A 27,817-nucleotide genomic window follows, 5' to 3' on the forward strand; every position below is an offset into this window, starting at 1 on the left:
CCCATGATTTGTGACCTATCCCTGTAATCCCAAGGCCGGCAGGGGGAGGGGGTTGAAGCAGTAGGACTGTTAGTTCAAGGCCAGCCTTGGCTACATAGTGAAACACAATCTGGCCTTGGGGGACGACAAGTCCAATAGCTTGTCATCAGAACTAGATACGCTGAAGTCTGCCCCACATGGCAGGTTCTTCCAGAGGCCACTGACCTTCACATCAGCTTCCTCCATGGAAACCTATTGAGGAGGCTCTGGGAAGGGGCTTGTGGTGGTTAGCTTATCTTGTTTTTTAACAAGGGCTGGAATTTCATTTCGTTTTTCTCCTCAGAAGAAGATGAGGAGGTATGTGTAAAAGAACGGTGACGTGTAAGCTCCAGGATGATGGCGAAGGTGTCTTACTCCACAGCCCTCCTAAGAGACCCAGGAAAGTAGCCAAGTGCGGTTGGTGTTCATATAGTGGTGATCTTATTTGGAATCAGGAGAATCCAAAGCAAACTACAATAGCAAAAAACCTCCACAACAAACAACACAATAAGAAAGAAATTCTATTTGCCTCTGTCTTTTTGCTAGCAGGAATGCAGCCACTGTGCTCAAAGAGATTTTTTTAAAGTCCCTCCTACTCTTCCTCCATCCTCCCCTTGCCAGCGCCACCTGCCCCTCCCCTCCCCGTGCGCCCTTCCTCTTCTCTGCCTACCCTTCTGGTTGGGTTCGCTGGTTACTTTCCTCCAGGCTTCTCTGATGATAGTGTCAGCTGCCTTAGGAGCGCGGACTAGAGGCTAGAAGGAGAAATCGACCACAAGCGGACAGGACAGAGCCGACCAGGGCAAGAAGGAACAAAAACAGTCCATCTCTCTGTTTGTCTCTCGTGTCTGTCTGTCTGTCTGTCTCTCTCTCTCTCTCTCACACACACACACAGACACACACACACACACACACAGACACACACACACACACCACGTCCTCTGAGAACTCAGCTGGCTGCGACGGCGCACACCCCGCCCCGGCGCGCGTCCCAGGCCGGTGGAGCGCAGATCCAGATCCCCGGATCCCGAGCCTCAGGTGGCGCGGAAGGGAGAGCCCGCGCGTGGCAGCCCTAGCTGCCCTCGCCGAGACCCTCAGCCCTCCGTCCGGCCAGGGGAGCTGAGCAGGCGCGGCTGGCACCCAGAGCCCACCTGCCGGCCCTCGCGGTTGGTTCCTCCAGCTGTGCCCGGCTCCCGGCGTCCGCTCCGCAGCTGGAGCGCCACCCCTGCTCCGCCGCCGTCCCCTTCACCTCCGGAGTGTCCCGGACCACCCGAAGAAGCGCGCGGCGCGACAGCGGGACCTCGCAATGGCCTGGGCGCGCGGGCTGCTGTGTCTGTGGCTAGGCTGCTTCGGTCTGAACCTGGCGCGCGGTCAGAGACCGAGCCTGCATCTCCCGGAGCTCCGCGGGGCTGCACCGGGCGACCGCACGACAGGTGGTGGCCCGAGCCCGGACTGGCCGCCGCAGGATAAGGTGTCAGAGCATATGCTGTGGCTCTACGACAGGTACAGCGGCGGCGGCAGAGTCCAGGCCACCCGGACCCCCGGCTCGCTGCCTCCGGGTCCCCAGGCCCTGCGTGGTGGCAACACCGTCCGCAGCTTCAGAGCCGCAGCCGCAGGTGAGTGGGGGGAGGGAGCCCTTTCAGCTCCGGAGCAGCCCCTCCCGGGGTGCCACCCCGAAGTCTCCGGGCCCCAGGTAGTGCTGTCCCGGCTACCGCCTTCCAGCTCCCTCCGCCCTCTCCAAATTCCTCCTGCTGCGTTCCGGCTGAGCCCTGTTGGAGCCCGGCTGGGACCGGAAAGTCGGAGAAGAGCTAGATCAGTGGCAGAGGCTTAGTTAGCCGTGCAGCAAGGAGAGAGGTCATGGGAGGGCACTTAGCGCCCAGAACCCCTCTCCCGGGGCACCCCTACGGAAGATCTTATGGTGATGATTAAACCGCTCAGCGGAAATTCCCTCCGACGGGCTTTGGCTGCGTTTATACCGACGCGGATGCCATTTTATGCCAAGCCTGGGGCCGCCAGAGAAAAGCGCACCCGCCTGGCCCTTCCCCGGAGGCAGCACTCACTCTTAACTCCGCGACCTTTGTGTGGCTGTATCTGACACTTTCTTCTTGACAGTCCCCTAGTGGCAAACTCGTAAACAAAGCCAGGTGCGTGAGTGTTCGGGTTATTTCTAGCCCATCCGGGCAAATGAAGTCTTGCGTGGTCCAAGCTGGGGAGAGTTAGCGTGGGGAGAGGCCGCGGGTGGAGAGTGAACTCACCACTCTTAGCTTGTGCGATGAAGATCTTCCCGGTTTTTTCAACACAGTTCATAGCGGCTGAAATTCGTGGCTTAAGGCCACCCCACCCCAACCCCCCGCCAGCTCCTGCGCTGGAGCCCGCAGCTTACTGTCATAGCTTGGGGGCACATTTCCTGGACGCTCACTGCTTTGAGGACACACTAGAGTTTGGGAACACGACCTTCAGGATCGAGGGAGGGGTGTTTGCAAAGTCTGCCTTTAGGACTTGGTCAGGAACGCTCAAGGGTCAAGGCTGTGTCTTGAGTGCTCTCTCGATTCTGTCCAAAACCAGTAGATGAATTTTCCCTCAACTTGACTAGTTAGGACTCCTGGGAGCGGCGCGGGGGCTGGGGGGGGAGGGGAGGTTTCAGGGATTGTGCTTCGCTCCGGAGCTCACAGGCGCGATGACATTTACAATAAATGTGAGTTATGCTTTTAATGCAGAGACGTCTTTAGGTAGAAGCTGAGCTAAGCCAGATTTCACTTTCTTCGTAGACCCGTGGGCAGGACCTCTAAAGAGGCGTCCTCTATTGAGGACCCAGAAACCTATTGGCCTGGTGCAGAGCTTCTTAGCCACTTGAAGAGACCGCCCTGATAGCGCTGACACCAGTGACCTGTCTGTTTACAGTAATGCTTCGCGGAGGGCAGAGCTCAACGAAAGAGCGCGCTGTGGGGTTTAACAAGGTCTTGGAAGGAAGCTGGTGGGTGGGCAAAGCAGGTGGCAACAGGGAGGATATTCAGATCACTCTGGCTTTGATAGTTCTTATTTGGTTATGTTCCCAGAGAATAAGTTGAGCTATCCAAGTGACAAACCATTTTTGTATCAACAGGTTTTTTTTTTTTTTTTTTTGGTGTGTGTCACAGTGTTTGAAGGTAAACTTGGATTCTGTCTCATTCCCACATACTGTTTAGCTACTGGTTTTAGACTGAGTAAACCGTGGGTAAGAACTTAATAACATCCGGGCTTTCACTCACTCTGCCCATTACAATTCCAGTGTCCATTATCAGCCTCACTGTGTCGTAGACCATCAAATGATAAACTGTTGCAGAGGCCAGACACTCCCTTGAAATGATGGATTGCAGCTTGGAACATATATACAAGGCTGTGTGCCCTGATAAGGAAAGTAATCCCTTTAGCATCCTACAAACCTCCTTAATGACTTATTCATCAAAAGTAGACACGTTTTCTGTGTGTGTGTGGAAGCTTTAAAGAGGCGTGTTACCTCGTTAGAGACTCCTGGAGAGCTGGTTCATGCTGGACTCCTTCCAAGAGTGTTTAGTTCCTCACACGCCGAAAGGATTCTGTTCTAAGACCTTTCTGGCTGTAAGGAGGCAGGACTCCAGGAAGGCGCTACCGTTGTGCGTGCTGCCCTCCCTTCATAGTATGAGTGTCCCCAAACACCCCTTACTTGGCGACCTGTGCAAAAGACCCTGTCTGTGTTTAAAAAATCAGATTTATTTATTTATTTATTTATTTTTTTGTCCAGCTCACCATGCTTAAGTTCCACACAACACACGTGCTTCTCTCTAGCAAAGATTTTATGGAAGGTCAGGTGTCTGTGCCCTGTAAATGGAGGGCCCACTGATCTGCCAGGCTCTCCCTTCGAGTGCTTTTTCGGACTGACTTACAGCCTCAGAGAGCTATAAGTCTCATTTGCTCCTTGGAACATACCTGATTAAAATTATTTATTGTTCTAAACCTAGGATATCTGAAATTTAGCTGCTGTGGTCTCCCTCTGATTACTTCCTACTTAAACCATCACTTGATGGTGGGTGGCAGAGATCCTAAACATACTTTCTGCAAACCTCTTTTCTCCTCTCTCAGCTCCAGGCAGTCCGTGTGCCAAAACCATAGGCTTGGAGTCTTACAGACTTTTCTTTTCATATGTGAGAGTTTATGTAAAGATGAGTTTTATCTTTTCCTTTGTAAAAAAAAAAAAAAAGTGATTCACAAAACTATGGATGACAAAAACTTCCAGGCTAGTAGAGATACACCATCCAGCGGGAAGCAGAGAGTATGAAAGTAGCTTTTGTTTCAGTCTTGATTTAAGTTTGTCCTTGGCTACTATGGGCTAACAGAATATTTTTCATGAGGTTTTCTCCTGTCCTGATCCTTTACAGTACATAATTTATGCTCTTTATTTCCATGGTCCCTTGATCTTACTTATCTCAGTGGTAACATCTCTAGGAAAAGCAATGGAAGTTTAGTTTTCTTGTGTAAAAACTATCTCTATTTATGACATTTTAAAACATCACATCTCAATGTATTGCCTTTAAGAAAATTATATTTGCCATCACGAATAAGAGAAGGAAAGACTGAAGTAACACAGACTCACAAGTGAATGTTTTGCCTTAGTGCAAAAGGACAGGGCAGTCTTAACTAATATGAATCAAAACCTTTCAATATAGAGGATGTGATTTTGACATATTCCTAAAGTGCAACGATTACCTACCAAGGCTATAGGGAAGTTGATATATGATCCAGGCCTGAAAAATCATTACTTGACTAGAAGCCAGTGCCCTGAAGAATACATGGATCAGTGGGAAGGCGCCATTTTTGCTGTGTTCCGTGACAATAGACTATAATAATTTCATTAAGATTTAGTTATCAAGATTGTGGACACCTAGAAACAAGGCTTGAAGCTATACAGCCCTTGGATTGTGTGATGTCTTTTTTTTTTTTTCTTTTCTTTAAAGAACAACAGTACATCTGGAGGAGAGGCGCTGGGATGCGCAGCTGCTTTGAATTACACACCACTTTGAATACATGATAGCCTCTAATGAAGTTTTACTGTAATAGGCAAGACAGCTTTACAATCCCTGACATTTAAAAATCCATAATACCATGAATTCTTGATTATTCATGCTGGATGGAAAGGAAAAAAGAGAATGAATTACATTTTAAAAAATTCAAATGTAGCTTTGTAGTGTGGTTGCACACACTCAAAGACCCCAAGAGACCACAGAGGTCAATGTGAAAAACTCCTAAGCAGATAATTCATTCAAGCAGATGATTTACTCAATTTTATGCACTAAAATGTATACATAATAAGGAATTGAGAGGGCTATATACATTACCTGAGCCATGGAAGTTCATAGGTGCTTGTTTGATTGGTTTATATATGTTTTTAATTAGATAAAAATATGAAAGCCAAATTTACTTTTGAGTATATTTCATTACAAACTTTTGCATTAGGAAGATGGCTTGAAGAAAACAGGTCCTTTAATGGCAGCAGAAATGGGACGAATTTTCAGCATACAAAGCCCATTTCAAAACCCATTCTTTCTGGTGGCCAGATCTTATTTTATAAAGGAAAATTTTCACAGAAAGAGGTCTCTGGAAAACACTGTAAGAGACTGGGTGCCAAGGTCAAGTGAGTTGAGAAGAATGATCAATGTGAAACCTGTCAGTCTCTGTAAGTGCTGTTGTCCCCTACAAGAGCTAATTTTCTCTTTTTCCATCAAGAGAGCCTTCTGAGAATTGTGACCCTAGGATGACCAGTTGGAAAAACACTGGTTCAAAAACATCCTGATTCACCATGAAAGTAGATCTGCAAAATTCGGTGATTGTCACACTGCAAACAAGCAGGCCTTTCACGTCCCAGTGGTATGAGCTTGGGCTATATGATTACACCGTCACTTTTTGAATATAAGTCCATTTGGCATTGTCAAGTCTTCTTTTCTCCAGGATATAAAATTCTCTGAGTATAGCTGTAGAGTCTTTCTGCCTTTGCGTTTCACGTCCTCCACTTCTGCAGGAGTAGTCTTTTACTGTTTTCTTCTCTACCGTTGATAAATTTTGTTTGGGGGCAGGCATAATAGCTCGAAAAGAAAAGTTATTTTATTTGTGGAAAAGTACAGCAGTGGTGGTACCCATGACTTCATTAATCTTTGGGTCAGCATACATACCTTGATGAAAGACGTATGTACCTCATACTCCTATCAAGTCTTTCACCATCTCCAATACTTACCGTATCTGGAATTCCTGTGACAATCATTGCACAATTTGACATTCATTGGCTATGATTTAACCAGGTTTCTGGGCTCCGTTATGGGACAGAATGTTTATGCCCAAAGTTTGATGGTTTTCCCATTTGTTGAATTTGCGACTCCTGGTAGTTAGTAGCTTCCTGGCTTTATTGTGGTGATAGTAACAGAAAGTTTGAATTCTTACCATTAGGTTAAGAATTCTGTCATTAAAAAGAATTGAGAGGGAGCTGGGAAGGGAGAGGGAGCCATTCGTGTGCTGTTTATGTGAGAGAATGCCATGTGTTTCCAGCTGCGCTTATAAGCTAGGTAAGGGTGTCAAATCCCCTAGAGCTAGGTGCTGAAAAGATAGAGGACCTGCCCTCCAAAGGCTGACTGACTAGGTCTCTTTCCTTTTAATAACCCCCCCCAGGTGAGAAAGAAGAGCACGCGATTTCCATAAGCTTCCTTGGAAGCCCCCAGCAGGGAAAAGAACTACTATCACTAAAGCATGATGCCCTTTCCAAAAGAGGCTCACCACAGTCAAGGGAATCTTTCCCTTGTCCACTAAACGAGTGGAGTGAGACAAGAAATAGAATATTAAGCCACACTTCAGTGAGTGTTTACCAAGGGGATCCTGAACATTGAAGGGCCTCTGCAGAGCAGTGATCCTCAAGGCTCAGAAGTGCCCATGGGTCAGGTGAAACCACCAAGGACAGGGCAGAACCAGCCAGTTGTTGAGAACAGGTTTGGAACAGCATGGATCCTAACGTAAGAGGACTTCTGTGTGTCAGCAATATCCCACATACCCTCTGCTCACAAGCCTGTGCTTATTTCCAACATTTGAGATGCATTTATGCTTTCTGTAAAACCAGAATGAAAAAGTTTCTGAAAAATATTAAGAATACCCCACGTTTGTAAACTTGTATTGTGTCTGTACATTGACTTTTTCAATTGAGCTTCACTCTTTGTGTATGTGTGTGTGTGTGTGTGTGTGAGAGAGAGAGAGAGAGAGAGAGAAGAGAGAGAGAGAGAGAGAGAGAGAGAGAGAGAGAGAGAGAGAGAGAGAAGAGAGCACCTCTGGCTGTGTTTAACCATAGATGAGAAATGAGAAGTAGCAGTATTAGAGGAACTAGCCGTATGGCCTAGATTGGAATTCAAGTCTAATTCTTAGTCAAGAGAAAAATGAAAATTCTACACCCCCCTTTTTTTTACATGAACATTATAAAGCCCAGCTAGATGCTTTTTTAGATAAATGAAAACGAAATCTCTGCCTTGAAAAGTAGCCATTTTTGCCTCTCACGAAGGCTTCAAAGGAAGTGTTATATCAAAGTTTCTTGCTTTTCTCTCACACCTGCAGAGGGTTTTCAACCTAAGGGTAAGTTTATTCACCTGTTAGACTTTGCAAGGCTGGGTTTCCATCCCATTTTGCCTCCCTAATTTGGGGGACCTGCCACAGTTTGCCACATGCTTTGAACTCAGTAAAAGTTTCAATTGAGTTTGAATTTGAACTTACTTGAGAAGCTTTTCACTTTGGTGTCAAGCAGGAAACACTTGAACTTGGTAAATTTAACGGTTGTTTATTTAACAAATGAAACAAATGATCTCCAGTATATAGGTGATCCAGATTGTAAAAGTAAGCAATAGGCATTCAAAGAGTCACAGGGCCCAGCTACCCTCCTGGGAGTTCACAGTCTAGGAATGCCCTTGGGTGGAGGCCCTGTGCACATAAACAATTAGGGAACATTTTTCTATTCTAGAAAAAAAAAATATGCTAGTTCATCTCTGGCTGGTGTTTTGCTCTTCACATAGAGAATGGCTATTTGGGGATTCCCACGGTAATGGTTTGACTGAGGCTTCAAAACAACAGAAAATGCTGTGATCTGTGTTTGATTTCAGAGCCTCCTTCAGAAAGAGGAAGGCAGCCTGGAGAGGTTCTTCCTAAGTCACCAGCAGAGGACAGTCAAGCAGTGGCTTCTGTGCCCTTCCCCCGCCTCGCTCTGGCCCTTTCCAGCAGCACAACTTCCTTTGGAGAAAGAAATAGGGAGCGGGCGTGGAGACCTGTGCTTAATTACATATTTTCAGTATGATTGAAATATTTTCCTTGCTTCCTAGGGATTTAACTAATCATCACGATTTCATTTAGTCTATTTGCTTTAAAATCAGACTTTGCATAGAAGGCTTTTCATTGTATCTGCTAATTCCCTTTGGAAATGTTCTGTGTGGATCAGTGTGAACATGAACTTCCTTTACTCAGCTCCCAAGTTACAGCCTCAGCTAGACACAGAGTGTGGCAAAACAAAAGGAGGCCTAAATGCTCCTGACACCCCTAAGTTGAAGCCTAACTATAAGCCCTCAGAATTGGAGTTCGATTCCTAAGCTCAATTTTTGGTTTTGTTTTCCAGATAAAAACAGAAACACATCTTCCACCTCTAGTTAATTATCAGACCCCTTAGGAAGATCAGTACAGGTGATGGCTGCCCAAGTTCCCTCTTTAAACAGTTGCTCACTAGCCAGCTAACTTCTATGCTCTTTCCTTTTGTGATAAGTGAACAAAATCTGTATATCCATTCTACAAGACAAAATAGAGAGCAGTGATTGAATTCTGCCGAAGGGTCAAGCCCTACACTAAAGTTGGGAAAGTACAGTGTAAAACGTGGTGTGTTCTCAAGGAGCTCGCTGGGTTAGGAAGGAGTCATCCTGCAATGACTAGGGAGTGAGTTGTCAAGATAAGCTCACCTCCAGGCCAGTGCCTTTGCTCTCAAGGAAAAAAAAAAATCTCAGCCCTGGGGTGCTAGCTCAATGGAAGATCTTGCCTGGCTTTCTAAAGACCCTGGGTTCAAGCTCCGGCACAGAAACTCACCTTCGAAAACACCTTCCAGTTCTCAAATATTATTCAAAAACACAGGTTGTAACCGTATTCAGAACACAAGGTTGTAACATCCAACACTGACCAAAGTGCTATGGATATAGGCCCAGCAAGGAAAATCGAACTTGGTCTGAGTTACCACCAAACAGTATGAAAATAGCACCACCTATTGGTAGCTGTATTTTTTATTAAAAAAAAAAAAAAGCCACCATCTCCTTAGGAAAAAAACTAGAAAGGAACCTGCTTCTTTGCTGCCCTTTTTGCAAGATCACTAAGAAGTACTGTGGTTCCTGAAGCCTTCTGTCACTGTGTGGGGACTTTCCAATAGCAGCAGACTCATGACTGCCCTCCTCAGTGTCCCATAGATGTTTCTCAGTTAAGTCGGAGTCATGACTTAACGATCCCGTAGAGCCAGCCGCCATTTAGCAATGACTTTTCGATTTCATTCTCACCCACAGCACAGGAAAGACACACCTTGACATTTCTGAAGCCTCTCACATATTCAAAAACAAATTCACGGGGCTGGAGAGATGGGTTAGAGACTAAAAGTGCATCCTTCTGGAAAGAATTGAAATCTGCTTTCTAGTCTTCCCACCCTGTAATGGGGTGCTTCAGGGGGATTGGATTCCTCTTAAAGGGTGTAGTTATCATCCCTCACGAAAGAAGCTCCTCTCTGCAGCAAAGGGAGACCATTGAAGAACTATAACTAAACACAACGTGGAGATCACTGCATTGTGGAGACCCCGGCCCTAGGGGACACATCTGTCACACAGCTCCTTCACCTCTTTCTCAGGGAATGTTGCGGAAGAGGAGGAGGGAGTCTTATAGAATCCAGAATGCCGGGAGGTCTTGTTCTGTTAGACGTGGGCGGCACAAACAAGGTCTAAATAACAACAGTATTGAAATGTATGTGCTAATGCTGAAGCTAGACAAGCAGTGACTGCAGAGAGAGGGAGGATTGGCCTCTCCCAAGGATGAGATCCCTAACTGATTATCCCACACATGGTCAGCCCTGAAGCCATACACACACAGCAACAAAAATGGACTCAGCAAGTTGTGTTTATATATTTTTATAGCATGGAGGGTGTTGTCTGTCCGTCTGTGTGTGCCTGTGTGTGTGAGATCTCATCAAGGAAAAAGTCTATCCGTTTGAGAATTAGGGGGTGTCTTAGTTAGGGTTACCACTGCTGTGATGAAACACCATGACGAAAGCAAATAACAGATCTTTTCTGTTAGTCTCCATCATCAAGGAAGTCAGGGCAGGAACTCAGACAGAGCAGGAACCCAGTACCACCAACGGAATGACACCTCCACAAGGGACAGGGCCCTCCTCTGTCAGTCATGACTCAAGAGGATGCCGTGCAGTGCTCTGGGCAGCCCAATCTTGTGCAGACATATTTTTAATTAAGATTACTTCCTCTCAAATAACTCTAGCCTCTGTCAAGTTGACACAAAACTATCAAGCACCACAGGACATGAAAGAGTTAGAAGGGGTTAGAGGAAGGAGGGGGAAAGGGAGAAGAGACGTGGTCATATTTTAATTTAACATATATTTTAATGGAGAGATGCCTCCGTTGTTAAGAACAGTGGGTTCTCTTCCAGAGGACCTGGGTTGGATTCCAAGCACCCACATGAGATCTCACAACCATCTCCACAGTCTCAGGGTATCTGAAGGCTTCTTCTGGGTTCACAGGCACCAGGCACATATTTGGTGCATAGGCATACATGCAGACAAATATCCATACACATAAAATAAAATTAAATAAATGTTAACATTTTTGAAAGATATTCAATTAAAATTAAAAGAAAGCAAATAATTCCTGTGTTAAACATCAACCCATTTTGTTCTTTCTCCATGTCAAATATTTTCATTTATTCAACTGAAGTTATTTTGCAGTTCCAAAACTCTGTCATCTTGATTACTTTCTTAATTACTTTCCTCTGTATCAGTAATTAAGAGCAGAGTACTGGAATTAAACACCCTGCTGTACTTGTATTTGATAGGTGCAGCATACAGTTCGGATTTGCTACCATGCCCACTGAAAGTGCATGAGCTAATTATGTAAGCTAATAAAGTCCACCTTTATTTTTATTTTCTACTGATATTACAACATGTTACTGACACCTAGAAAAGTGTGAAAGTCCACTTTAGGTGTGGGATTAGAGATTTAAATTCATTTGTGTCCGCATACTTAAGAACACGAAAGGTGGGTGTTAAAGCGCTTTCCTGTTACTGATATTTAAACTTAGATACCTAAGTCTATGAGCAAAGTTGCGCAAGGACCGTGGATAAAGTGAAACACGTGAGAAATTCCTATTTTGTGTGTGTGTGTGTGTGTGTGTGTGTTATTGTTGTTATAAGCAAACAGTTAATTGACAGCTGGATGAGGTGGCTTGGTCCTAGCATTTCAGATGCCGAGGCAGGGGGACTGCTGTGAGTTCAGTGCAAAGCTAAGTTCACGGGAGTTTCAGTCCAGCCTGAGCTATAACTGGGAGATCCTATTGCAATGAGATTATTGGGAAAGTTAAATTACTTTAAGATCTGAACATAGGAGAAGTTGGAAAATAAATGCTTAGTAACTGCCATGTAATTCTTACAGGGAGGCATTTGTCGCTTTCAGAGATTTATTCTTGCAGTTTCATGACCTATTTAATGAATTTTAGTCATTCTTACTCTAAGTTACTCTGTCTCGTCCCCCTTCTTTCTCCCGCTGAATCCCCTCCTCTTCCCAACTTGCAAGTCTTGTTTTGTGTGATGCTGAGCCTGGAGTTTCTTTCATGATGACGGTGGGAGGTTTCTTACCGGTGGTTATATGATTCTTCATTATTGCTATATACTCATTTGTTCCACTCCGTGAAACTCTTTAGTATGCGCATGTAATATGTTGCATTCCTGTTTGTACGAGGTCTTTGAAATTCAGGGAGTATTGTATGTTTCCAGCATGTCTCAATTACACACCACCCTCCTGGATGGTGCACTTGTAATTAGCTGATGTTTAATGGGTCTGTGTGCTGTGTGCTGTACCGGAGTTCTTTTAGTGAATTCTCACAATAGCCCCTGTAGTTGGTTCTACTAAGCATGGTTTGTAGATGAAGAGACCGGCACTTTGGGAGCTTAGCCGTTGGCTATGGTGCATCTGAGTCTTGGATCTTGGCCGTGGCACTTTGAGAGAATGCACCGGGCTGAAGCAAGAGAGATGAGAGAAGGCAATGTAACAGAATTCTGAGAGTTAGTTGACATTGAAGATTGGAGATGGGGAGGAAGCTAAATGACAGCAGGTTACAAGGCAAGAAGTGTGCTTGGAAGAAGAAAACATTCAGAGCTGGGACGTGGAGGACAGAAGTAAGATGAGGTCACCAAGTGAGACAGTGACACCCCATCCTTTGCAGTTCATCCGTTCCCCGCCAGTGTGTTTGTGGGTAATCTTTGATTGCCATGCACTTGAAATGGTGTGTCTTCTCTTCCTTGCATTTTAAAAGCCCCTTACCTATGTGGAGTTTGGACAAAAAAAATATACGTTGTGGTGACTGGGCGAAACTAAGGACAGAGCCCCTGAACAGCCTGATGCCATAGCTTTGTTATAAAGGTCTGTAAGATATTATCCCAGTGTCATGGATTATACAAATGTGCACAAATGGCAGTTTCCTCCTTTTGCTTCACACAATGTTAAAAATGAGTAAAATATGTTTCCCATTGCACTTCCCCCGTGCTTGGGGACTTGATGAACTCATTTTTAAGTTTCCACGTCTTTATAAAAATGTTTTGTTTTTACTGAAACATGGTTTTGATCAAGAACATAATTTCACGATTGCATGTGTGTTTCTGAAATAAGTATGTATATGGAACAAGTGCATGGAGGCGGCTCTCTGGGACAGATCCCAGGTTCTGGCTTCTTCAGGTCCAACCTCAGCCTCCCTAGAACTCAGTAGATGATCCTACGAGGACTCATTTCTGCAGCTGCTAACTCGCTTCCTGCTCTTTCTGTTGCTTATTTCTCAATTAGAAGAACTAGAAATGTGACTTAATGACTTCAATTGTTTTTTTTTCATGAACTATGTAAATTTAGAGTTTGAATTCACAGAATGCTGAACTTCAGACAAGCTGAACAACAGTGCTATGTTTTTACATTTTTAAAGGCGTGGCTCATTCGTTTAGTCACAGTATCCACATTCTAAGATCTTACCCAATCCATGGTTCGTAAAGTAGGTTAGAAGGAGCCATAATTCCTACAATAATGACAGTAAGGCTCAGATCACAATTTACTAATTTGCATTTAAGAAACATTAGAACTTTTATGAACATTACACATATCTCATTGATTCTGACAACACAGGAGCTAGGCACTGCAGCCAAAGACTAGCTTGTTGGCTTCCAGCAAATTTTAAATGTGGCTCCTCGCACAAAAATTGTGGTGGAAAAGTGCTAGTAGGTAAGGGAGGCAAGGGATCTGCAATATGACAATAGCAGAAAGACAGCTGAGATAAGTAAGACATCTCAGCTCATCTTCAGAGTACTGATGAGACCTTCTGGTTTACATAGAGGAAGAACTGATTGTCTCAGGATGCAAAGGGCATTCATATATACACAGTCCTGAACAAGTTGAGGTCTGACTTGACAAAGAAGTACTCGTTGTCTCAGTTCTGGTGACTCTGGATGAATCCTTATCCCTTGAAAGGACAACATGGTTCCCAAGATGATCTCTCCTGTATGGGTATGAGAACAACTTCAGCTTCCACCACAGTTGGCTGATTGTTGTCTTTTAGGTGATAACCCCATTAGAAGGTCAACTTTCCTGTAAGGTTTTGCTGTTGTTGGAAGTCAAGGTGGCTGCAGGCTGAGAAAGCTGACTGGAGAGCTATTGCAAGAGGGGTCCAGAATGGGGCACTGGGAAAGCTGACAGTGAAATACCTTAGCTGCTCGCATCTCTACACCTTCATACTTGAAGGGGAATGAGACAAGTTGGGTACATTTGGGGCTTAGCCACCCTGAACCACAGACTTGATGCAGACAGTCCTTCAGCCAGTAACAAGCCTGAGTCCAGCTGGGCAGGAATCTGCTCCAGAGTAAAGGAAAGGATACAACCCAGAGGCAAAGATGCCAGGCTTTCATGATGCTTTTAGGGCCTCGAGACCCAATGGGGAGTCCATGTTCTTTACTCAAAGCGGTTTCTAAGTGTCTGTTGTAATAGTCTTTCCATTTTATGAATGAGACGTTAGCTTGCCCAGAGTTTCAAAGCTAAGAAGTGACTAAGTCCATAATTAAAGCCAGTTCAAATTCAACGCCCTCTGCTTGGACCAGAAGAATGAAAAAACATGTCAGAGAGGCAGCTGGTTGAGGTGCAGAGTCTGTAGACATCCATCTTGGTTTTCTCCAGCGCTCACACATCACCCACCAGCATGCACACAGTATGCGTACTAGTGTGTGTAATAATTTCCACATATTCACGGTGCTACAGCAAAGACCAAACAAACTAGTAAAGCTGATTGATTTTTGCTGTACTCTTTCCTACCTTTGAAATTTACTCCTGCCAGCATGCTGTGTTTTCTCTAAAAGAAACCCTCAAAAGCAAGAAGCTGGAAAATTTCTTTTCCACGTTGGTTTCCTTTTTAAAAATTATCTCTTTTGAGACAATACTATAATTACATAATTTCTCCTTTCCCTTCCATCTCTCCAAACACCCCCATATGCCCCTCCCTGCTCTTTTTCATGGAAGTGAAATTCACGTAACATGAAATTAGCTATTTTAAAGTGAATACATGATAAAGTGGCAGTTGAGTCTTCAGAAGGCTATGCTGCTGCCAATTCTTGACTTGCTTTGAAATATTTCCATTAGCTGAAATAAAACCTCAGAACAGTTAGAAAGTTTCTTCTTATTCCTAGCTGCTTCTTACCCCAAGAGAACACCTCTGCTCCTATCTTTGTGGGTTTAAATACTTTGGATAGCTTACACAAATGAAATTAAGCCGTAAGTGAGCTCTGACATGTGGTTTCTTTGCCTTGTGTAACTTCTCAAGCTTCATCCATGCTAGCACATCCATGCTTAGCACATATCAGTATTCTTTTTTTTTTTTTCACAATGACAGTACTCTGATTTATAGATGTGCAAGTTGTTTGTCTGTTCATTGGTTGATGACCGTTTGGACCATCACTACCTTTGGCTGCTGCGTATACACTTGAGGGCCTGCCTGTGTTCAGTTTCTGAGGAAGTGCTTTATCATATGCTAGGGTTCCTGGTTAGATTTTTTTTTTTTTTGAGGAAATACCAAAGTATTTTCCACAGCAGCTGAATCAATTTACATCTACCCTAATAATTAGAAGGAATTCCACTTTCTTCCCACAAACTTGATGATATTTAAAGCTTTCTGTTGTTATGTGTGATGTCAAGTATGTATCACCTCACTGGGGTTTTGGTTTTTATTTCCCTACCAACCTTCAGCACATTTCCACATCCTTCTCGGGCACTTGTATATATCTCTTGGAGACGTATCTGTTCAAGCTCTCTGCTCATATTAGCATTTCCGTTATGGAATTAAAACTGTTACTTGTGTGTTTGTTGTATTTTGGCTACTAAATTTTTAGATACACAGCAAATATTTTACAACAAACATTTTGTCACATTCTGTAGTGTCTTTCATTTTTTTCTTGGTACTTGCTTTTAATGAACAAGCACTTTTACTTTGATAAAGTCTATTTTATTTTAAGCTTGTATTTATTGGTACATTTTTCCTTTTACTGAATGCATTGGGTGGCATATGTTAACCAGTGTTAACTCTAAAGTCATGAGGATTTATCTCCATGTTTTTTTCTTCTAAGGGTTTATAGCATTAACTGTTATATTTAGAGTGCTGATTTATTTTGAGTTGAATTTTGAATACTGCATAAAATAATACTTCATGTTTACTTCTGCTTCTCTCTCTTTTTTTCTTTCCTAGGAACCCTTCAAAAAAGAGGGTTGCACACTTTTAATCTGACTTCTCTAACCAAGTCTGAAAACATTTTGTCAGCCACACTGTATTTCTATATTGGAGAATTAATGAACATCAGCTTGGGCTGTCCAGTGTCCCAAGGATGCTTTCATCGTGCTCAGAGACAGCACATCCAGATAGATCTCTCAGCATGGATCCTCAAATCCAACCAAAGCCAGCTCCTGGGTCACCTGTCCATAGATGTGGCCAAACCTTATAGAGACAGTATGTCTTGGCTGTCAAAAGACATCACTCAGCTCTTAAGGAAGTCCAAGCAAAATGAGGAGTTCCTCCTTGGATTTAACATTACCTCCAGAGCACACGAGCTGCCCAAGAGGATGCTGCTTTTCCCGGAGCCTTACATCTTGGTATATGCCAATGATGCTGCCATTTCTGAGCCAGAAAGCGTGGTATCTAGTTTACAGAGACACCGAGATTTCTCCACAGGAACTGTGCCCGGACTGGATAGCCATGTCAGGGATGCCCCCTCTGTTGAAAGGAGGAAGAAGCGCTCTACTGGGATCTTGTTGCCATTGCAGAACAATGAGCTGCCTGGGGCAGAGTATCAGTATAAGGAGGATGGGGTGTGGGAGGAGAGAAAGCCTTACAAGAGCCTTCAGACTCAGCCCCTGGAAAAGAGCAAGAACAAGAAGAAACAGAGGAAAGGGCCTCATCAGAAGGGACAGACATTGAAGTTTGATGAGCAGACCCTGAAGAAGGCAAGACGAAAGCAATGGATCGAACCACGGAACTGTGCCAGGAGGTACCTTAAAGTGGACTTTGCTGATATTGGATGGAGTGAATGGATTATCTCCCCCAAGTCATTTGATGCTTACTATTGCTCTGGAGCCTGCCAGTTCCCAATGCCAAAGGTAGCCACTCTCCTTTACCTTGTGCTCACTTCATCTTTGCGTGGGGTAGAAGAGTATGCTTAAGTGTGTTTTCATTTAAAAAAAGAACTATTCAGACCCTTATTTATAAAATTCTAAAGTATAACGAAATGAGCAATGTGGTTATGCTTGGGATTTCTTTGATGACTGTTAAAAGTAACATGAGGTATGAAGGCTATGAAAAACATATGTGTACAATATGCACTTTTTTTGTTTCCAAACATGGTGCCTATCCAGCCATGTGGTCACCTGTCCACAGTGAGCAAGCCCCAGATGCCGGAAGCTGACCTCTGAGTGGTATTGAAGGGATGAATGAAGAGTGTGGAAGCAAAGGGAAGGACTGAGGCATCTGGTGCCCTGATACAGAACTTTTTTTTGGTTTTTTTTTTGTTTTTTGTTTGTTTGTTTTTGTTTTTTGTTTTGTTTTTTGCATAAGCACTTTTTCATGAGCTGAATTGTCCCTACGCAGGTCAAAACCAGGGTTTGGCTAAGTAAACTGGCCTGAAGCCAAACAGATGCTACTTAAACATCTTATATTATATATGCAAGATGACTGCTAAACATCTTATATTATATATATATATATATTACATATATAAAATGTATATACACAAGATGAGGTGGCAGTGACTGGTGGCTTCTCCCAAGGTCCCACTCACCCTGTCAGAAATTACCTTTGCTTATTCTAGAACCATCAGAGACTGTATCTTATATCATCATATTTTAAGAAGTCTTTCCGACTCAAACGTCCGTCTTTCAAAGCAAGTCCAAATGACCACTCTCTTTGCAATAGGGTATGAGTAGAACAGTGTACGGGAAAAGTTAGACACGCCTTCCAGGCACCCATCCAGTTAAGCTTACTGCTGTACTCCATTCTCTGCTCACAACAGCTTGAATGTCCACCACACACCATACAGTGACTAAATGGACAGAATTTAGAAGAGGACTCAAAGTGGAGGTTTAGTAAAATCCGAATCAGTCCTTTGCTGCAGCCTGAAGATAGAGAAAATGTTTCCTCTGTCTTTTGGGTTGTCTGTCGATTTCCTCTTATTTTGTTTTATATTGATGGTTTGTGCCCTCCTCCTGGGATGGCGGATTGGCCTGCACAAAAGGGCATGAGTACCCAAGGCCGAATCAGCCTCCGGCATATCTGAAATCCTGGTTTCCTCATTCGCTGTCTCGGAAAAATGAGCTTTTGTGATTTTCCATTTCAAGAACCCAAACATAAAGTAAGGGTTGTGAATTCAGGGCTGTAGCAAGATCCCTGTCTTCTCTGAGGATCTGGAAAGGACCTTTATTGCTTAGACAAAATTTGTTCAGCTGAGGTGACGTTTAGAATCTTGGGTGTAACAGAGATGATGAATGTGAAGAGCACAGCGTGTCCTGTTACAGTGTGATATGGCCCCAATCTTATTTTGAGTTCAGAGTAACTGATTTTACTCAGGACTTACGGTTTGTTCAAACAATCCCTCTGTCCCTTCCAACTTTCAGGCTCCAGAAACCGTACAAATGTAGCTGAGATAGATGCTCAAGTCCTTTGCTTTTCATCCCCAAACTCTGGAGAACTGCGTTGCCATGTCTCAATGGTTTCTCCCAACTTGTGCCTCTGACTTTGCTCTGCTTGCTTTCACTGTTTGTAAGCCCGCTGTCTCTTCAGAAGAACTTTGTTGTAGTTCCTTAGGAATCAGAAGAATCGTAGTCTGAAAGGTCACACGGGATAAGTATTAAACAGGTTCCTTTAAGAAAAGACATACAATAGAGCATCCATGTAATTGACGAATCGCGCTTGGCCATAGCAGGACTTGTGAAGCCTTGGTTTGCCTAAACTCTTGTTAATACATAGGATCTGATGCAATGCGTGGGAAGTGGGGACCACAGAAGACACTGTACATCTCACAAGGTTCGAGTTTCATGTCACCGATTCCCAAAACGCTCTTCAGAACACCAGCCCGGACAGTCAGTTCCTTTTGGGTTGAAAGTTGGTCCCATATCACTAAGCAGCAGTGGCCTTTCGGATAAATCGACACTTTCTACGTATCATTACTTTTTTCGAAATAGCGAAAATAGTGAATAAGAAAAAAAAAAAAAAAAAAAAAAAAAAAAACAGTACCTGAGCAACAAATACAGCGAGCAAACGAAATAATGGGGCACCCTGTGTGGAGCGGGCAACTCAGGTTTTGCTGTTGACCCGACTAGTGGCCATGGAGGAGACTGAGTAGCCGAGGAGAGATGTCTGAGGGAACGCTGTGTGGGGAAAGCAAGCACGCCCGGGAAGGCCACGAGGCAAGAAAGGTTTTGTAAATGTTTTCGGTCCCTCTTCAAACATCACAAAACTGAAAATAGGATTCTCCCTCTGGGCTCGACAGCCCGTGAGCTCTTCCAGGGAGGTTCTAGGGGGGTAGGGGGTGGGGGGAGATAGAATGAAAAGAGGATCTGTTGCAGTAACTGGACTCATCATAATATTTGTTCAAACTCGGAATGGCATCAAAGCTCCAGGGACGTGTAGCAGGGATACATGTGGAGGTCTTTTCTCTGAGGCTGAGCTTTCTCTTGGCCGAGTTGAGAGCGGAAGTTTGACACTGACTTGTGCGGAGATGCTTAGCTTTTGATGTGTGCTAGGGGGTTCCCTTTGAGCTCTCGTGACTTTGTATCTTTTAGGCGGAACAGCGACAAAGGAGGATGGGAGCTGCGATATAAAGGGAGGGGAGCAGGCAGCTCTGTTAGCACTGTCTGGTGTGACATCCAGGACGTGAGATTTAAATAAAAACGCAGTCTGAGCAGCCCAGGAGGACGAAGCTGCCTTCTCAGATCAGCACGGCACACGTGGAAGGGCTCAAGTGCCAAAGAACGCTCAGACTTTAGATAGACATTTCTGCCTCGGAGGAAAGTTCTCCCGGGCCAGACTCCTCTGTCAGGCCTCCTGTTTTTGGCCTCCTGGGTGAAGAAAGGCTGGCCTCTATGGCGGGTCTCTTTGTCTGCAGAAGTCGACAACCTGCTCTTTAATTCAGAACAGCTGTGCTCTGCCTTTCCCAAATTCCAGGCTTTGCCCTTTCACTGATTCCAATTAGATAGTTTCTGGGCCATCACACCCATGTGGGCTGACTGGAAGAGCGTGGAGCAAAACTCATGGCCCAGGTCAGGAGCGAAGGTTCTTAGCTGATGACATACTCCCCCTTTCTAATGTATTTATAATCAAATATAACCAAAGGACAGTATCCATGGCTTGGCAGGTGCAGGCTTGACCACTGTAGATTTTATTCACAGACACAACAGTTCGAACTTTTTTTTTTTCCTTCTGATTTTTACTTCTTACAGCCAATCTGTTCTTCCAGAGAAAGACTCTTGGAATGATGCCATATGATGAAAATACTCAGATATCCAGAGCCAAGTTCTGTGCCTCTGCCTCCCTCACCCCCTTAGCAGCACTGGAAAACAGAAAATTCAAATAAAAATGATTGAGCCATTGTTTCTGACCGAGATCCAAGAAACCAACAAGGATTAAAGGAATGAAGTTATTTCTGCAAGGAACTGTGCAAAAGCTAGGAATAGCAAAGATACTGGGTTAGGCAATAAATAACTGAAATACTTTGAACCAAGTATCCATATAAAGAGATTCACATTTAATGAATTAAAAATAATAGACTCTTAAGAAGCTCCCTAGATCTTTCTGCTCTAGTCCCTGTCATGAAGATGAACACTATAAACACGATATCTTGACAAAACTTTGCCCGAGTTGATGTTGAAGGCGCAGGCTCTCGTTGGAGAGTGATGGATGCAGAAAGGAGCTGGGATTTGCATTTGTGATTGGTATCAGCTCTAAGTTCAGAACAAAGAGAGTCATGAGAAACACGATCCTAGCTGGAGAGCGAAAACTCCTCTGGCAGCATGCTTCACACCAGCAAATGATAGCATGGATTATTTGTGCATGATGCCACTATTTCTGGTAATGGTAGCTCCATCAGAGGGTTCCATAGCTAGAAAACAGGGGATACTCCCTAGTCACATGACAGGTCCCTGATACAAAACTTCCCAGAATGAAGGGCTTGGGCCTGATTCTGGCGAGCCCACTAGAGACTACTCAGATACTCAGTTTCTGAACCCATCAGTTCTGACTTGAAGAGAGAGAGAGAGAGAGAGAGAGAGAGAGAGAGAGAGAGAGAGAGAGGAATTTTTCCTAGGAAACACCCATGAATATTTTCCATATCTACACCAAGTCACTTGCACAGAAACTTTTATTTTTGTTGATAGGAGTAATTTCTTATAAATGAGTAAAACAAAGGGGGTGCTATTTCTTCTAAGTATTTCAGTCATTTAACAATATTGCTCCAGTGTCGAGGTGCACTGTTCTAGGTGCTGAGCGAGGCCATGCACAGCCATACGAATTGCTCAAGTACCCGACTAATTAAGGCCATCTGCACTGCATGGCATCCAGACATTAAACATTAACCACGGAGAGCAGCATCAGGAAAACTGGCTCCAACTGCCTCTAATGCTCTAACAGCAAGCTGTTTGAAAGGCTGTCTTTCAAATAGCTTTCAATCTATACAAGAAAAAGGGGAAACCAACCGCATAAATGCAGCAGCCAGCAATGGTTATTCACTGCTGTGTTAGGATGCTGAAGGCAGTTCCCCTAAACTTCACACCTTTTCTTTTTATTTGTGAATATTAATTATGTGGAATAATGGGTATCGTTGTGACATTTTCATATACACTTGCACCCCCTTTTGATCCTACATTTTTTTCTACTAATTTTTATGCAGTAAAGTCATTTTAATCTAGGGCAAATAATATGTAAAGTACAAATCCTCGGACTTTTTGAAACTTAAGGTGAGAATACATTGTTTTGTAACCAATTACAGTTGATTAACCATTTAATTAATCAAAGCTGTTTTAGAAGACATTCTTCCAGTCACTAGGAAGCAGAGTTAAAACAGTCCCATGTTATTAACACTCCTTTTTTCTTTTTTTAATTGAAGCACAGTATATGGATTTTTTTTCCCATGGAAATTAAAAGAGGGAATGATTCAGATAACACTTCCCTTCCTCTGCCAACTCAATCCTTTCTTTGGCCTGTTTTCATTTTCTTAGAGTACATCAGCTTCCAGAGTCACTTTCTTCTCCTTTGGCCTGCTTGCCCCCTTAACTTCCTGTCTTTCCCCATGCTCCTGCTGTTCTCCACAGGCTAGGGACTAGAGTCTTCAGTTCATGGGCGCAAAACCCTCTGAGCTGTGAGAAATAGGAAAGCTTTAGATAAAATAACATTGTCCATATTCCTCTGTTTTGTCGTGGTTACTTGGTTGTTGTTTACTTTGCTTTTGGTTTGGTTTTTGTTGTTTTGGGACAGAGTCTCACGTAACCCAGGGTGACCTTTAGCTAACTGTGTAGTTGAGGCTGCCTTTGAACTCCTTATCTTTCTGCCTTTGACTCTCGAGGATCGGGATTGTAGGATTACACCACACCTTCAGTTTTGTTTGGGGTTTTTTTTTTGGGGGGGGAGGGTGTTTTTATCTTGTTTTGTTGTGTTGTGTTTTTTGAGGGGAACTGGGGATCAAACCCAGGCCCTTGCTCATGGTAGGCAAATGGTCTATTGAGCCATAACCATGGTCCTCAATTAATTTCACCCTCCTCTGCCTCCTCCCCCCCCAAAAAAATACTAGGAGAGTTGCAGTGTTACCAGGCATTTCTCTTTTGAAAAAGTTCTTTTGACCAACTCTGGGCTTGAGATTGTGACTCTTTTCAATGCTTCTCTGTTGGGTAGAGCTGTATGTATCTTTCTAAGTCAATGCATTCATCACGGAAGAGTGGAACCAAGGCTTTCTCGATCAGACCTCTGACACCCAAGTGAAAAACTGAGATCCCAGAGGACATGGTCCACCTTAGACCGCCACGCCACCCAGTTTGAGCTGCCCACGGAGCGACAGTGACCTCCAGTGGTCAATAGTGTTGCCTTGTCAACCCCAGTCAGTAGTCCGAACTGAGTAATTGTATACTAGGAACGAAAGAGTAACATAGACTAATCCTTTTGGCAAGTACAAGATAAAAGAAACAGATAACCTTCTCTTCCACCTAGTTTAATTTAATAACAGTGACTAAATTCCACTTTAGAGTTGCTGATGTTTATCTCTGTTGGTGTGTTTGCTGGAATTCTTTAAAGGTTCATAGAGGGTCAGGAACAATTTCTGTTGTTGTTGTAATTAAAAACATGAAGAATACCTTAATTCCATGGTTGGGGGGCTAAGTTGTTTCTTATTAAATGATTTCTGCCAACAGAACGGAGTTCAAAGTCTCACTGTACTACTTGCCAGCTGTTTGACTTCAGACACGTCATTTAAGTTTCTGAGTCTCTGAAAAAAAAATGTAGCCAATTTGTTGTGAAGATTAAAGGCACCACCTACAAAATTCCTGGAGCCCAGCAGGAGCTTTGTAGATGACACATCCTTGGAGGTAGACTAGTTTGGGCTAGTCTACTTCAATGATGTAGGCCTTCCTAAAACTGTTCAAACAAATCCATCATATGTGATGAGACCCGACGAAAGCAGTTTTACCTGACATGTTTCTCTTATTTCTTTTTCCAGTCTTTGAAGCCGTCAAATCATGCAACCATCCAGAGCATAGTGAGAGCTGTGGGGGTCGTCTCTGGAATTCCTGAGCCTTGCTGTGTGCCAGAAAAGATGTCCTCACTCAGTATATTATTCTTTGATGAAAACAAGAATGTTGTGCTTAAAGTCTATCCTAACATGACAGTAGACTCTTGCGCTTGTAGATAACCCATCAGAGAACTCATCCAAATGCTCGATTCAATCATTAGTTTTATGGACTTTTGTTTTGTTTTTGTTTTTGCACTGCAAATACATTTTGTCCCCCCAAAAAATGTTTTACAGCATAAAGGGAATGAAGAAGTAGATTGAAGATTTCCACCAAACAAAACTGGACTGTATTTTCTTTTGAATGTAACTAAAAGTAAGATTTTCATAAATGTAGATGTCTACTTCATTTTTTTAATCACATAAGTAAAATTATTACTCAAACTGTTTTTAGAAGCATTAGAGAACACATTGACTTATTTTTGTATTGGGCTTTAAGACTAGGTGGGAAATACCAGCAATAACTTGTCATTTGTCTCTACTTATATAAAGACTAAAGGAAAGTAAATAGAAATCTTGTAGTTTTTAAAATCTGTTTCTTGCCTTAGACTCTTGAGCAGCCAGCCATTGCTAAACACCCAGCTGACTTTGATGCTCATGTAAAAGTTTTCTGAGACTTGTTTCACCTCCATTTTTCTCCACAATCATGGTGTGAGCTGAGCTAGTGTGTGCTGCGTGCTAGTGTGAGTATACGTGTGCCACCTCCCTGCTTTAAAAACAATTCTTAATGTGGTTCTATAAATACATCTTCATGGGATTCCTTTCTTTTCAATATCACATTCTGGTGTGCACCAGCCACTGATGAGTGCATGATCCAAGAGCGTACGCCAAGAGTGATGCGTGAACCAGCTGAATCACTGATTGGAAAAACAGTTGTTTTCATTTTGTTGACTCCCAGAAAGAGAGAACCAGAGACTCCATTTTTGAAACCCCAGATGTAACTCTTCTCTCTCTCTCTCTTTTTTCTACATGGATTTTCATTTGCTTTAAGAGAATTTAAGAAGTAGTTCCTGGAGTTATTAGCTCTCTAGGTTCGGTTGCTATTATGCTCTTTCTTCATGTGATGGTGTTGAGACGTTGGGGCTTAAAAATTATTAGAAATGACCAAGTGAGTTATTATCTTATAGAGAATATCATGTTCCGCACCTGTTTCTAGGCTCTTCTCCTCACAGATCAAGACACTGGCCTCAGACACAGAGCTTATCCTTCATCAAAGCTTGCTAAAAAAATTATCCACCAAGAAAGGAGCCAATACAGACACGGTTCATTTCCATTTGCCATAAGTACCTCCTCTTAGAATTTTGCCCTTGAAAATTATTTTATCTTTCATTTGCAAACTGGTAAAGAACAGATACACTTTATTATTTGTAGAAGAGAACAGTATTCCATGCAAGACTTCATTTGAAGGCTAATACATAATACTTCTAGGTAAAGCTCTTTCCACTTTAAAAAGCCCTAATGTGGTGTGGAATTGTCTTAACTCCCAATGAGACAAAGAGTGTGTAAAGAACTGCAGTGGAGATTCCAAAGTCACCGGTTTCCTCTAGTTCACTTTTCATCCTTTTAACATAAAGTTACAGACTTTCAAACTCAGGTGGAGAATAAAATACTCTTTAACAAAACTTCTGACAAATCTGAAAGCAAAATACATGACAGTAACAAAAAGTTACATATTCACAGGTCTTTCATCAAATAAAATTTATTTTCCTGAGTACATTTGATGAAATTCTTAATTTTGCCTTTTCTAAAGAATACTAATCCCAAACTCTAGCAATTCTTTGTATCACTTCTCTGCCTTTTATAATTTCTGATGCCTTTTAAAACTCAAATCAATTTCTACTTTTTGTGTACTAAATCCTACCATGTGCCCAAGCCTTCTCAATGTTAATAATTCCCAAGTACTGAATAATTAATATTTCACTTTGATTATGGCTGTCATGCTAAACAACACAGACTGAGCTTTGACATTTTCTCATTGGTGGAAACCGTCGTCACTAACTGTTGCTCTAAATACCTACTAGCCATCATGTCAGCATATACTAAGTTGGAAGTGCACAATGGTATGCATGGGAAAAATTTATTCCTAGTAGTGGGAGATAAATTGACTGGCATTTAAATTAATAAAATGTTTTTAAAATGCAACATTAAATAAGTGCCAATTTTGCAATGTGTTAGGGACAAGTTTCCATACAATTCCCACATAAGATTCTGAGAATTCAGGGCTGTAGATATGGCTCAGTAGATAAGGGCTCTTTCTGTTCCTCCAGAGGTCCTGAGTTCAATTCCCAGCAACAACATGGTGGCTCACAACCATCTATAATGAGATCTGGTGCCCTCTTCTGGCATGCGGGCATACAGGCAGATAGAGCACTCATACATAAAATAAATAAATCTTTTTAAAAAAGAAAGATTTTGAGAGTGCTCCCATACAATTTTAAGATTGGTGGGAAAAGGATTACATTGCAAAATGCTATTTCTTAAATTAAATCTGCTTGCCCCATATCTATTTCTGTCTCCCTCCTCAACATCATTCTTCTTCTCTTCCCTCTCAAGCACTGTTGCAGCCATTCTTACACACACACACACACACAGAGAGAGAGAGAGAGAGAGAGAGACAGAGAGAGAGAGAGAGAGAGAAATACAGAGAAAAACAGAGACAGACAGAAAGAGACAGAGGCAGAGACAGGAGACAACAGAGAGACAAAGACAGAGACAGACATTTAATAAAATAATTTTTTTGAAACAAAATGTCTACAAAAATACCAGTGGGTTAATTTTGTTGACCATTTATTACTGGGCATAGGCCCTACCCTAAAATGTGGTCAATATACCCAGTGATATTCTGTTGGAGAAAACTAATTTTTCCTTTGCAAGGAAAAGTTGTGTCTATTGCCCCCTCTCAGCACTGGTCCCACATCTGGCTCAAATCTGTGCATTCTTTTTCTGATAACCGTTTCTCTGGAATTCCAGTTAAAGGATTACCCACACCCATGCAGTATTTTAAGAATTCTTCATTGTAACCTGTGTAAATAACATATAATTTACAGATGTTAACGCTGTAGAATGAAACTGGAAGATTGAATGTCTTGGATCTCAGGATTGCAGTATTCCAGATTAAATTTTGAACTTACTTAGCTTTGTATTAACTCATGACCATTTATTCACTAACATGATGTTTTACTATTTCTGTATTGCACATTTAATACTTCATAGAGAACCATGAGTAATAGTCTCACCAGCCTGACTTATACAATGCGTATGTAACTATCCTATTGAGTTAAGGTGGGAGCTTTAAGCATTCTCTGTGCTACCAAGTAACAAATGCCTGGACGCGTTGAAGGAAGTTGTGTTGGAGAACAGCTATGCATTCCTGACACATAAGGAGGAATAAGCAGCTAAGTAAGAAATCTAGGGGAAGTCTGATTTCTCAGTATTTTAGTGCAGCTTTTGAGTGATAAAATGACCCCCCCCTTTCCTAAAGACAGAACTTTCCCTTCAACTTTTCACACTAGTTTCTGTAAATGTTTCAGTTGAAAATTTAAAGCTTGTACAGTCAATGGCAATTTAAATATATATATTATATGTATATGGAAAAGTTTAAAGATGCTTTTTTTAATTTATTTAATGACTGTTGCCTTTCTATATTGGTAATGAGTTTCTTCCTTACTAGGTGACAACAACATCTTTTTTTACTCTAGTTCCTAGATAGGACGTGACATTTGGTACTTTGTCAGGTCCATTTCAAGGGTGTCGCAGCTGTAACTATGAAGGTCACTTCACCACTGATGCGTTAAGCTTTGCTGAACTTGTATCATTTCCCTCCAGTAACAAAGAACTTTCATTTTACATTTTAAAAATAAAAACAGCTTCATTGAACATTTTTCCACTCTTCGCTCTTTCCTGGGGAGGTGCTTTTTCAGAAACATTTCTCATGGTGCTGCATTTGAAAAGAGGCAATAAGCTGAGACATAAAGTTAAATCTTACAAAGAGATGGAAATTTTCAGTGAACAGAGCATCCCTAACTTCTGTCCGTAAAACACGATCAGTGTCTTAGGACATCATAGGAACACACCCAGAGCAGAAAATCTTGAGCCTTGCCACTTAAAACTTTTACCTTGATTCTTTAAACGGTTTCTTCTCTCTTGAAACAATAAATTCTACACTTTGCGATGGAGGTTCAGGTTTTTGATTCT

The 27,817-nt window shown here is 42.7% G+C and overlaps 1 protein-coding gene across 1 annotated transcript; it reads left to right on the top strand.

The window, feature by feature from the left end:
• The first annotated feature begins 705 nt into the window (after window positions 1–705).
• On the top strand, window positions 706–27,499 carry Bmp3 (bone morphogenetic protein 3). Its single transcript, XM_021658895.2, has 3 exons — window positions 706–1,631; window positions 16,057–16,961; window positions 23,555–27,499. Exons 1-3 carry the CDS (start codon window positions 1,322–1,324, stop codon window positions 23,744–23,746), a joined length of 1,407 nt encoding a protein of 468 aa, XP_021514570.1. The 5' UTR covers window positions 706–1,321; the 3' UTR covers window positions 23,747–27,499.
• Window positions 27,500–27,817: the final 318 nt, after the last annotated feature.

Source organism: Meriones unguiculatus, chromosome 3 (assembly GCF_030254825.1).
Source record: "Meriones unguiculatus strain TT.TT164.6M chromosome 3, Bangor_MerUng_6.1, whole genome shotgun sequence".
Lineage (NCBI taxonomy): Eukaryota > Metazoa > Chordata > Mammalia > Rodentia > Muridae > Meriones > Meriones unguiculatus.

What these genes read in the sequence shown, in the direction of transcription:
- Bmp3 (XM_021658895.2), top strand. Translation starts at nt 1,322, where the DNA reads ATGGCCTGGGCGCGCGGGCTGCTGTGTCTGTGGCTAGGCTGCTTCGGT. An exon ending in CTTCAGAGCCGCAGCCGCAG is followed by an intron (nt 1,632 to 16,056) that starts GTGAGTGGGGGG and finishes TTTCTTTCCTAG; the next exon opens with GAACCCTTCAAAAAAGAGGG. An exon ending in GCCAGTTCCCAATGCCAAAG is followed by an intron (nt 16,962 to 23,554) that starts GTAGCCACTCTC and finishes TTCTTTTTCCAG; the next exon opens with TCTTTGAAGCCGTCAAATCA.